Genomic DNA, 12,400 nt, shown 5'->3' with positions numbered 1-12,400 from the left:
ATTGGGTAAAAAATATTTAAATCCCTAAAAAATTACAATAATTATAAAACATTCTTGATTATCATGTTGTAGCATAATATGAAGAAAGGCAACCCATAGTAATTTGTGACCAAAAATATTTGGGATAGTTTCTTTTCTCATTTTCTCCACATCTAAAAAAAATCCAAGTACTTGTAAACTTATTTCGCTATTCTTTGAAAGATATCTCCAAACCCATCAATAAATATAAACAACAAAAATACCATACAAATAAACATATGTGATTCTATTCCCCTTTTAGTAGGTAACTTATGACTGAAAGGTTTTTCAATGTGCTCCTTGTTTATTTATCAATTTACATACAAATGGCTGGAATTAGTGTGATTCAATTAAGAAAAATATATAAAATAAAAATATTGCAATAATTTTATGATTAAATAATAATTTAAATTACAACTTTAAAAAAATATTAAAATGAAGACTTTGGGCGTGGTTTAAATTTTATTATTGATTTTATATAATTTTGGTCCTCCGCCCTCAATATATTTAACTTTGCTAAATTTAAGCCAATGTTTGAGTTTGTGTTTAAATTTCTGCATTTGATTTGGTTTCTTTATCGGTAAATGATTGCAAAAAAAACAGCACGCGTAAAAGGATATTTAAGAACATTTCCTCAGTACCCTTATAATGACCAAGAATGGCTGAATAGGATAACAGACTTTGATTGTTTCTCCATTTTCAATGTCATCTCTAAACTCTGAATGACCTAGAATGGCTGAATAGGATAACAGACTTTGATTGTTTCTCCATTTTCAATGTCATCTCTAAACTTTGACTGAAGCTTTTATGCAGCCTTCCCCTTCAAAACCTATATATATATTATACTATCTCCTGCTCTCGCTACCTTTACCTTTAGAAGCTCCACATGGATTTCCTGTATTTTTCATTACTTGTTTTATCTTTGATAGTGTTCCTCCGGTTCTCATCTTCAACATATCAAAAACTGAGTGAAGGATCATCTCTTTCCGTGGAGAATCCCGGTGATGTTTTAATATCACCAAATAGCACTTTCTCTGCTGGCTTTTATCCCGTTGGCAACAACGCTTATGCTTTTGCTATATGGTTCAGTAAACCCTCTTGCCTTGTACTTCAACATTGCACTGTTGTTTGGATGGCAAACCGTGACCACCCAGTCAATGGCCAGCGTTCGAAGCTCTTGCTTTTGCGAACCGGAAATCTTATCCTCACCGATGCTGGTCAGTTCAACGTTTGGGCAACGGACACTTCTTCGTTGCCTTCGGTGCAGTTGCAGCTCAATGAATATGGTAATCTTGTCTTGAGCAATTCCGAAGGTACCACTTTATGGCAGAGCTTTGATTCTCCTACAGATACCCTTCTTCCTCTACAACCACTCACCAGACATACGACCCTTGTATCTGCTAGAAGAAATGGCAACTATTCCACTGGTTCTATAAGTTCTTTTTCGACGATAATAATGTTCTTCGTCTCCTTTTTGATGGTCCCGAAATTTCAAGCGTTTATTGGCCTGATGTGTGGCTTTTAAGCTCGCAAGCTGGGCGGTCAGCATACAACAGTAGGAGGAATGCGATGATCGATTCCTTTGGCAATTTTAGTTCGAGCGATGATTTAAGTTTTTTGTCTGCTGATTACGGTGCAAATTGGATCCAGAGAAGGTTGACCGGAGAAGAAGGGAAACAAACGTGGGTTGTTTCATGGCAAGCTATCAGCCAGCCATGCAGGGCTCATGGCCTTTGTGGGGAAAATAGTCTTTGTAGATATGGTCCCAGTACTGGGAGGAAATGCTCGTGCGTTCAAGGATACAAGACGAAGAATCAAACTGATTGGTCGTATGGTTGTGAACCAGAATTCGACGTTTCCCTCAATGCCAGACATGAATATATATTTATTCATCTTCGTAATGCTGAATTCTACGGATATGATTATGGGGTTTTCTACAATAAAACCTTAAAGTAGTGTGAAACTGAATGCCTGCAAAGGGTCGGTTGTAAAGGGTTTCAATATAAATTCAACGGGAATGGCGTCTATGAATGTTTCCCGAAGGCGCTATTGCGGAATGGGCACCAACCACCTAACTTCGATGGAGACGTTTATATAAAACTGCCCAAATCATATGTCTCCCTCAAGAAGGAAGAGCTTTCCAAGGAAACCATCAGTTTAGGGTGTCGGCAAAATTATACTATTAATCTAGAAAGAAGCTACGTTGAAGGCCAAGAAAATGGGGTAGTGAAGTTCATGCTGTGGTTTGCTTGTGCATTGGGAGGAATCGAGATTGTTTCCATTTTTTTGGTTTGGCTGCTGTTAAGTAAAGCTAAGCAAGAGGAGAATGTAGCTAAAGAAGGATACCTTCTGGCGGCAACTGGATTCAAGAGAATGACATTTGATGAGCTGAAAAAGGCAACGAAAAACTTCAGTCAAGAAATAGGAAGAGGAGGGGTCAGGTATTGTGTACAAAGGAGTGCTAAGTGATGGTAGAGTTGTGGCCGTGAAGCGATTGAATGAAGCAAATCAAGGAGAAGCTGAGTTCCTAGCAGAAGTGAACACCATCGGGAAGCTTAACCACATGAACTTGATCGAAATGTGGGGATTTTGCGCAGAGAAAAAGCACAAGCTCTTAGTTTACGAGTATATGGAGCATGGATCCTTAGCAGAAAAACTCGATTCCCATCAACTTGACTGGGAAAAGAGGTATGACATCGCTTTGGGCTCTGCAAAAGGCCTAGCCTACCTACACGAAGAATGCTTGGAATGGATATTGCATTGTGATGTGAAGCCCCAAAATATACTGCTCGACTCTGGGTACCGACCAAAGGTGTCGGATTTTGGCCTTTCGGAGCTACTAGATAGAAGTAAGCTTTCCAACCATAGCTTCTCAAAGATACGGGGAACCAGGGGTTACATGGCTCCTGAGTGGCTTTTCAATCGGCCCATTACATCTAAAGTCGATGTTTACAGCTACGGCATTGTTATGCTGGAAATGGTGAGCGGAAAGAACCCCAGGAAAGGGATAGAGTTAATGAAGGGTGGCGAAGGGGAGATGGATTTGGTAACGTGGGTGAAGGAAAAGAAGAAAGGAGCGGATTCGAAAGAAACCTGCGTGGAAGAAATAATAGACCGCACATTAGAAGGCAATTGTGACAAAAAGAAGATGAAGATACTGGTTGCAGTAGCTCTTGATTGCGTCCAGGAAGACAGAGATGCAAGGCCCACCATGACTCAAGTTGTTGAGAGGCTTCTTCGTCCCACTCACTAACTGATATACTTTTTATATCCCTCCACCATTAGCAGCTTTCTTTTTATGGGCTCGATTTATCTGCAGACAGTCAAATTCTTTTAACTCCTACGAACTAATCAGTAATGCTTTACAATATTTTTTTTCCTTGAAAAGAAAAAGAAAGAAACAGAAGGAAAGAACTTGTACTGTTACTTAAACCTTCTTGGATAGAACATTATCGTTAGTGGAACATTGTCTTTGCAGAGGATGGAGGTGACAGACAGCCACACCATTTCGCCCACTACACATTGTTTAACAATATCAAAGGTTTTCTTATCCATTCCGTTTTAGTAATTTGGAAAACCAAAATCTATATTATATTTAAGAACTGAATAAACAACCAAGAAGTTGCCCACTTTTTTCTTCTCCTCAATATTTATCTATTTAGGTAAGTCATTAGCTCAACATATTTTCTTTGTTTAAAGAATTATGCAATTTTCAAAGGTCACATGCAGAGTTGCCATTCTTGAAAACTGTTTTTTACTATATTATTCGGGGTCAAAATTTGATAATTAATTTCATTTTAATTTTTATATTTATATTCTATCATGAGATTTCAATATCTTACCACTTAATTATTAAAATGAATCTGTTTAATGGTGGCGTATTGGGCCTGTGGCTGTGGGTCCAACCTCATCATCTATTGTGTTGATAAATGGATTAGCGCGGCGAAAGTGTGGCTCAGGCTGGTTCAGGCTCATAAGTAGCATTAATTGAGGTGACTCAAAATTACAACATTCAGTCATTATGATATTGTTTTTATAAATTCAAATAAATACTCTTAATTCAATCAGAATTAAGTGACTTAATCACATATTTTGAATTTTACATTTTTTAATATTGAATAAAATTAAGATAATATCATGTTAATCAAATAGTAACTTTGTTGTAGCTCATCATAACGGCTAACAAAGTTTTTCATTCTTAATTTACTTTTGATTACTTCAATAACTTTTGGATTATTTAATATATATTCTACCATCGATTTTAGACTACACCATTCTTTAACAATGATGTAAGAATTTATTTTGAAATCTCTTGTTATAAATACGCCCTTCATAATTATGGCCTGGACTGTTTATTATTATTTTTATTTATTTCAATCAAAAGAAAAGTTATTTATTTAAATTGAAATTTTGATGATAATAAAAAAATATATTTTGATCACTTGTTCATTGATAATTGTTAATCGTATTAAATCAAAAGTTAATACCTAATTTAACTCCTGATTAAAAGTTGAAATATCCAATTTGATACTTTCTGAAAAACATATATAAAAAAAATTCTCAACAGATAAAAAAGATGTTATGAGATAAAATTAAAATTAAGAAAAAACAACATTTTATATATTAGATTTTAGTGGCCCGGAATGCCCTTTTGTTTACAGCTGTAATAACAATTACTAACTGAATCCTGTGCAACGTCACTTTTCTCTTTTTAGCTAAGTCTATAGCTGAGAGGAGGTTATTGAATGAATGTGTTTGTTTGCTTCTTTCTCTCAATTTCTACCTTCTTCTTCCTTTTTTTGATTTCTCTCCTCTCTTCCCTTTTCCGTTTCTATTCGTATAAAAAGACCAAAACTTTCACAATTTCCCTTCAATTTCGGAATTCTTTGAAATAAGAAATGTTGTGTTTGAAGGATCATGAGACTTACACGTGATTCAAAGGTCAATTGCTGCTGAGTCGAACTAGCTGAGTTAGTGAAAGAGATATTTGGTTTGTAGAATCAAGTTGTTGAGCCCTTTCTTTGAAGAACCGAGAGACGAAAATGAGGAGTTGATGGTAAAAGTTGAAGAGATGGAAGTGATATTGAATGAAGGTAAAAAAATAAAAAATAAAGTTGCAACTTGTTTATTTGGTTGCTGAGAAAATTTAGTGTTAGGTAAAAAACGAAAATGAAAACAAAAAAAAAAAGGAGCTGATTTTGTGAATCATAAAAAATTGATTGTTTTAGGAAATTATTGTAATTGCTAATAAATTGGAGGAGGAAGAAAAAATTTCTTATCAATCATCATCTCTAATGGAAAATTAAAGTTTTCATATCTATTTTTCTAAGAACTAAAAATGAGTTCTTCCAATAAGAGATGAAATTATAAAAATATAATTCTATCATCATCAACATACATTGGAAAGTTTACTGCATAATTGTTATTTGCTATATTGAGTTTCCTTTGAAAATGAGAAAGTTAGGACCATCTTATCATGTGTCTATGACTTTGCTTGCAAATTTTTTCAACTTTTTTTAGTTTTATTAAGGTCTACAAATTGGATATTATAATTCCTTGGGTTATCATGTGATAAAAAATATTATACACAATGAGAATTCTTCAAAGCTTGTGTCATCGACAATAATGCTCGATGTAGGCTCTATCGACGAATCAAGTTCTAGATGAAATTTTTGTGTTTTTTCTTGGAACATCACTAATGAGTATTTGATGTGTCTTGTTATATTTAAAAAGCCGCTTGATTTTGAATTTTAGATTTGAAGGCTCTATCTAACCTTTTTTTTTTATAAATATACTTTTTTTAGATTTTATATATTTTTTTATGTCTTACATAACTATATTTAAAAAAAATTATAATTCCAAAATAACTAAGGGATTTTTAAGACTTTTAAAGATCATTTATATATATATATTTCTAGAATTGTTGTTAAAAAAATTGTAAAAATACCATCTTGAATATTTCAACTATAGTCAAGACAAGTTTACCGGTTTTGTCAAGGGAGAGCCGCGATTGCCTGCCATCGACGGGATGGTCTCGATTTTCCATCCACACCAGGGTGCAGTAATTATTGCAGGCTGGTTTGTTGAACCATATGCACATGTTTCCTCCTACAAACAGGCCCTTAAAAATTACCAACATGAATGCTCTGCGCGAGTTGAGCAACTGAATCGAATGTATCCGAAAAGACCTGAAATTCATCATTGAAATTTGTCGTTCGGTCTGCCGGTGTCATAGGAGGAATCAAGTTTTTCATCATCTTCATAGTCTGGTATTTCTTGACAACAACTCATCAAGATTCACGAGGGACAGGAGGCTACCATCTCGCTGCATTCTGCACAAGCTTCAGAAGGTTTTCCTATGCTGAACTTGATAAGGCAACCAATGGCTTCAAGAAAGAAATCGGAAGAGGGGCCGGAGGAATTGTGTACAAAGGCAAACTGTCAGATGATCGAATTGCGGCTGTCAAGCGACTCGTTGATGCTAATCATGGGGAAGCTGAATTCCTAGCAGAATTTAACACCATTGGGAAGCTTAATCACATGAATTTGATAGATTTGTGGGGATATTGTGCGGAGGGAAAGCACAAGATTTTGGTTTATGAATACATGGAACATGGATCCTTGGCGGAAAACCTGTCTTCTAAAACACTAGATTGGAAAAAAAGATTTCAAATTGCAGTGGGAACAGCGAGAGGCCTGGTTTATACACATGAAGAATGTTTAGAGTGGATTCTCCACTGTGATATAAAGCCTCAAAACATTGTCATAGACTCCAATTATTAGCCTAATGTGTCAGACTTTGGCCTGTCTTGGTTGCTAACAGAGTTGATGTTAAGTACTTAGAAATCTCCAGATTGCGAGGAACTCGAGGTTACATGGCGCCTGAGTGGGTGTTGAATATGCCCATCACCTCCAAGGTGGATGTTCATAGCTATGGAATCGTTCTATTGGAGTTGGTAACCGGAAGGAGCCCTTCAATAGGAGTCCATGGCATAGATGGTAAGCAGCTAATGCAAGGAACGTTAAGTAAATGGGTGAAACAGCAGAGAGATGTAACGGAAACATGGATTGGAATGATAGTGGACCCAACATTGGACGGGAAATACGATGAGGCTGAGATGTCGATCATGGTTAAAGTAGCTCTGCAATGTGTGCAGGAAGACAAAGATGCAAGACCGACGATGGGAGAGGTAGTTCAGATGCTGCTTCGCCTTGTAGAAAAAGAGTAAGCAACGAATCATTGTCATGTGTTTTGTCTCTTTTGGTTGGTCAATTATACAAGCTTTACTAACATAAGTAAACGCACTTGTTCCATAGTTTACTATTCTTACTTCACAATTCTGAACTGACAAGTCTTGTAAAAACATTATCATGTTCATAATCAAAAGAGAAGAAAAAAGCAAAAAATTAAAGTCAGCAGTCGGCCCCATATTCCCATTACTAGATTTCAGAATTCATGAATTCACACTTCACACTCAAAACAAGTTAAAATCAAACTATGGATAAAGCCCCCACACGGTTTTCAATTGACAAGTAAGACTAGAAAGTTAGAAACTATACGAGTCGTAGAATCCTGATTAAGTTCCCGATTTAAAGCTGAGAATGTACGCATAAATTAGTGCAGATTACTGAAGTGGATAAACATAATGTTGGCCGCAAGATTTTTGCAGATTTTTGCCAAGAAAATATTCGTGGTCAACAGTTTTCAAGTGGTCCTCATTTTGTTCCATTTCCTTCTGTTAACATCATCAGCTCTGCCAATTCTAAGGCAAGGCTCGTCTATGTCCGTGGAGAATCCAGATGACGTTTTGAATTCCCCAAGTGGCATGTTCTCTGCTGGTTTTTACCGCATTGGCCAAAACGCCTACTGCTTCGCCATCTGGTTCAGCAAGCCCTGTCATGACGGTAGCCACACAATAGTTTGGATGGCAAACAGGGACACACCAGTTAATGGTAGGAGATCAAAGCTCTCTGTACTCTAAACTGGTAATATTATAATAACTGATGCAGGTCAGTTCATAATCTGGACGAGCAATAACACTGTTAGAGATCACTCCTGGTCACAGTTAAATCTCTTGGATTCAGGTAAGCTGGTCCTCCAATCTTTGGTCAATGATACGCTTAGGCAAAGCTTTGATTCGCCAACTGATACGCTTCTCCATGAACAACCGCTCACTCAACATAATAGACTTGTATCAGCTCGAAGCCAAAGTGACTACTCCTCAGGTAACTATAAGCTGATGTATGACTATGATAACGTTCTTCGTCTTGTCTTGGATAGTCCTGAGACATCCAGCATCTACTGGCCGGATTCTACGGTTTTGGACTACCTACAAGGAAGAACAAGATTCAATGACAGCAGAATTGCAGTGTTTGACTCTTCTGGCTATTTTACTTCCTCGGATAAAGTGGAGTTTCAATCTGCTGATTTTGGTAGGGGGAGGAGATTAACACTTGATTTTAATGGTAACCTTAGGTTATACAGTCTCGAAGAGCAAAAGGGAATTTGGTCAGTCACATGGCAAGCTATGTCTAACTCCTGTAGAATTCATGGAATCTGTGGACCAAAAAGTATATGCAGCTATGATCCAAGTTCAGGCCCAAAGTGATCTTGCCTTGCAGGGTTCAAGATGAAAAATCAAGCAGACTGGAAGGATGGATGTGAACCAGAATTTAACATTTCATGTGACAATCATGATTTTAAGTTTGTTCAATTTCGTCATGCTAACTTTTTTGGCTATCATTACGATATCCCTCGTAATCACACCTTAGAGGAGTGTGCCAAAGCTTGCTTGAAATTGTGCTGCATAGCCTTTCAATACAGATATTTCCCAAAGGATGGTGCTTATCGCTGTTATCCAAAATGGGAGTTGCGTAATGGTTATCATTACCCCCGTTACAATGGAACCCTGTACTTGAAACTCCCAAAATCATTTCAATACAACAAACCCGTTGAAGGATTGAAACTGAATTGTTCGATCAATCAGACAAAACAGCTAGAAAGAGCTTATCATAAAAGAACTGGATACGGGTCACTAGAGATTCTGATTTGGTGTGCTTCTGTAATTGGATTGCTCGAGTTGATATGCGTCATTCTGGTGTTCAGTTTCTTGTACAAAACTGGGATAAGTTCTGATGCATCCACACGAGGCTACCATGCTGCTGCAACAGGATTCAAACAATTCACCTATGCTGAGTTGAAAACGGCAACGCGTGGTTTCAGTGAGGAGATCGGACAAGGGGGATATGGCGTGGTTTACAAGGGAGTGTTGTCTAATCAAAGGATTGCAGCAATAAAGGTTCTCAACCTTGAAGTTAATCAAGCAGAAGAGGAATTTCTTGCAGAAGCAAGCACCATAGGGAGGGTTAACCATATGAACTTGATTGAGATGTGGGGATACTGCGCGGAGGGGAAGCATAGGCTTCTGGTGTATGAGTACCTGGAGAATGGATCATTAGCAAGGAACCTCATGTCTAACTCACTTGATTGGAAGAAGAGGTTCGATATTGCGGTTGGCACAGCCAAAGGTCTGGCTTATTTGCATGAAGAGTGCTTAGAGTGGGTTCTGCACTGTGATGTCAAGCCTCAAAACATACTGTTGGATTCCAACTACCAGCCTAAAGTAGCAGATTTTGGTCTATCCAAACTGCTGAACAGGGACAATCTAAAAGGGCCAAGCTTTTCCAAGATAAGAGGAACAAGAGGTTACATGGCGCCTGAATGGGTTTACAATCTGCCCATCACATCCAAAGTGGACATTTATAGCTATGGAATTGTCATCTTGGAAATGGTAACAGGAAGGAATCCAACCAATGGTATCCCTGCAGTTGAAACAAGTGGAGAAATATGGCACCAGAAGTTAGAAGCATGGGTCAAAGGGAAGAAAAATGGAGCTGCTGCAACGTCTTGGGTAGAAGAGCTAATAGACCCTGCGATGGGATACGATTATGACCGAAATAAAATGGAAAATCTGCTGGAGGTGGCTATCAAGTGTACAGAAGCGGAGAGACATGCAAGACCTTCCATGAGCAAAATCGTTCAATTGCTTCAGCAAGCAACCCAATAATAAGACTGCATTACACCCTTAGTATCTATCAATTATTCAGTTGTGCTGTAATATTTCATAGAATAATTATGCCCTTGATAAGGCTTTCGCTTATGATTATAAAACATTGGGTCATACAAATATAACATGGTCAATGAAACTTCAGAGAGTCACGTAAGACATTATTTTAGTCCACTACAGCAGAATGAACACTTACAAATGTCACAGCGTCTGTGGCAGACAGTGCAATAATGTATACCTAAAAGATTATAGTATGAGAGTCAGCTTTCCTTAAACTTTCAAAGAGCCTACTTTATGTTCTTTTTCAATATCAGAGTTTCTTTAATCTCCGTCCGGCCCCCTAACCAAAAATATCCCCTCGTTGACTGCATCCCTATGCACACCACCACAAATATTATTTCTTTAATCGACGATAAAAATAACTAAACCAACAAAGAAAGAGATTAAACAAGTGACAGAAAGACTTTATTTTTTGCTCTTCTGCGGATTCTTCTTGTTGTCTACTCGATCTTGCTAATACCAATACGTTTAACAACAGCATTTCTGATAGCTTCAGTTTGCAAACAAAGACCATTTTGTTCAATCCCAAACATGTAGTTCCTCACTTCTGTTCTAATCATCTCTTGTATAACTGTCAAAAATTCATTGCTAAAAAATTGCTTCTCCATCCCCAATTCCCCGTTTTGCATCCCCACTACGAGACCGGCAGTTGGGTGAGCCGTTACTGTTGTTACTGGCGCCTGGGTGGGGCTAGGAATAGGGTCGGATCTAGGTCCCGAATCCGAGTTTTTGCAAGGATCGAATCCGGGCAGCGAGAGGCTGAGTATAATAGGTGGATTGGTAGTGGATGATGCCGTTTCAACATGCTTACTGGAACCGGTTCTTGCCAACAGCTTATAAAACGGTGAGGCAGCGGGTAAACTTGAGTCGCTCAAATCGGATCCTGAAGGGGTACCGAGGTTCAAGCAAGGACCCGAGACATTATTAGCAGCACCAAGACTGGCTGATCTTTTAATTGGTTGTGGCGAGTCATTGTTCAAATCTTGAGTCATGGAAGAACATTTTCTCTTTAGGGTGGAGTTCCAGTGGTCCTTAATCGCGTTATCCGTACGACCATTGAGGAGTCGAGCGATGATAGCCCATTTGTTACCGAATTGGACATGAGCTTGGATTATGGTATCATCTTCTTCGGGAGTGAAGGGTCGGTGCTGAACCTCGGGGGAAAGCTGGTTGCACCATCGGAGCCTACAAGACTTTCCTGATCGACCAGGTATTGATTTGCTTATTAAAGACCAGTTCTTGGGTCCGTACGTATGAACCAGCCGCTGCAAAGCCTCGTCTTCTTCCGGACTCCATGGACCTTTGATCCGATCCAAGTCTTTCCTAGTAGATGGCATCGAAATATATAAAAATAAAAATAAAAAAGCTTATTACCAAAAAGGAAAAACAATAGCAATAGCAATCTTTATTTTTGAAGTGATGAGAGGGCTGAAAAAAGAGCGGAGAATAAGGGAAGGGAAGGAGGAGGATATACACATATATGGGGAGGGGAGAAGTATGACTTGTTGAAGTGGTAGTTGTGACTTGTGACCGGGCATAGCCGTTGAGAATTCAGGATCCTTCCAGGCAAGGTAGTTATTAGTATACAACTGTCAATGTCACACTCTAATTTTTAATTTTTTTTTTGTTAATTATGGGTCATTTCTTTTGTCAACAAGCTATGAATTCTAGTTACTCAATATATAAATTTGTTTTTTCTCACTTAATTATGATTTTTTTTAATTTCTCACTCAATTAATCAAAATTATCTATTTTGATCCATTTTTGTTAATTGCATTGACAGGAGAATAATATAACAATTTAAAAATCAGTATAATAATAAATTTTACCCTTAACTTTTATATATTATATCTATTTAGTCATAATTTTAAAAAATTAACCTTTAAAATCTACAATTAATCTTAATTTTAAAAAATTCAAATAAAAATATAAAAATACATAAATATTTTCAAAAAAATATAAAAAAATAAATTTTATATTACTATTACTATTAATATTAAATTATTTTAAATAAATAAAAAAACCCCTCTCCCACCGTCCCTCTCCTTCTCTCTCTCTGTTGTTGTTGCTGCTACAGTTTTCTAATATAAGATTGGGTAGCTTGTCTGATGAGAGATGTGGTGTGGGTAACTTAGAACACATGATTGGGGGAGAAAAGACAGCTGCTTTAGAGGAGAATGGAGAAAATTGCAGGTTGCTGAATTGGAGCTATTTTTGGGGAGGAATGAAATGGTAATGGAACAAGTTAAGTTGAT

General features: G+C 37.4%; 2 protein-coding genes and 2 pseudogenes across 2 annotated transcripts; 3 read left to right on the top strand and 1 right to left on the bottom strand.

The window, feature by feature from the left end:
- The first annotated feature begins 562 nt into the window (after positions 1 to 562).
- Positions 563 to 3,569, top strand: LOC107961297 (putative receptor protein kinase ZmPK1; annotated as a pseudogene).
- A 1,161-nt stretch (positions 3,570 to 4,730) lies between these two features.
- On the top strand, positions 4,731 to 10,359 carry LOC107958156 (putative receptor protein kinase ZmPK1; annotated as a pseudogene).
- On the top strand, positions 5,072 to 6,801 carry LOC107960730 (putative receptor protein kinase ZmPK1). The gene is made up of 2 exons (XM_016897020.2): positions 5,072 to 5,111; positions 6,254 to 6,801. The coding sequence occupies exons 1-2, from the start codon at positions 5,072 to 5,074 to the stop codon at positions 6,799 to 6,801; spliced, it is 588 nt and encodes a 195-aa protein (XP_016752509.2).
- On the bottom strand, positions 10,235 to 11,616 carry LOC107958157 (transcription factor MYB44). Its single transcript, XM_016893841.2, has one exon. It carries the CDS (start codon positions 11,480 to 11,482, stop codon positions 10,586 to 10,588), a length of 897 nt encoding a protein of 298 aa, XP_016749330.2. The 5' UTR covers positions 11,483 to 11,616; the 3' UTR covers positions 10,235 to 10,585.
- Positions 11,617 to 12,400: the final 784 nt, after the last annotated feature.

The sequence above is a fragment of the Gossypium hirsutum genome, chromosome A05 (genome assembly GCF_007990345.1).
Source record: "Gossypium hirsutum isolate 1008001.06 chromosome A05, Gossypium_hirsutum_v2.1, whole genome shotgun sequence".
Taxonomy (NCBI): Eukaryota; Viridiplantae; Streptophyta; class Magnoliopsida; order Malvales; family Malvaceae; genus Gossypium; species Gossypium hirsutum.
This window is presented reverse-complemented; position numbering and strand designations above follow the sequence as displayed.

What these genes read in the sequence shown, in the direction of transcription:
- LOC107960730 (XM_016897020.2), top strand. Translation starts at nt 5,072, where the DNA reads ATGGTAAAAGTTGAAGAGATGGAAGTGATATTGAATGAAG. An exon ending in GGAAGTGATATTGAATGAAG is followed by an intron (nt 5,112 to 6,253) that starts GTAAAAAAATAA and finishes CCGGTGTCATAG; the next exon opens with GAGGAATCAAGTTTTTCATC.
- LOC107958157 (XM_016893841.2), bottom strand. Translation starts at nt 11,482, where the DNA reads ATGCCATCTACTAGGAAAGACTTGGATCGGATCAAAGGTCCATGGAGT.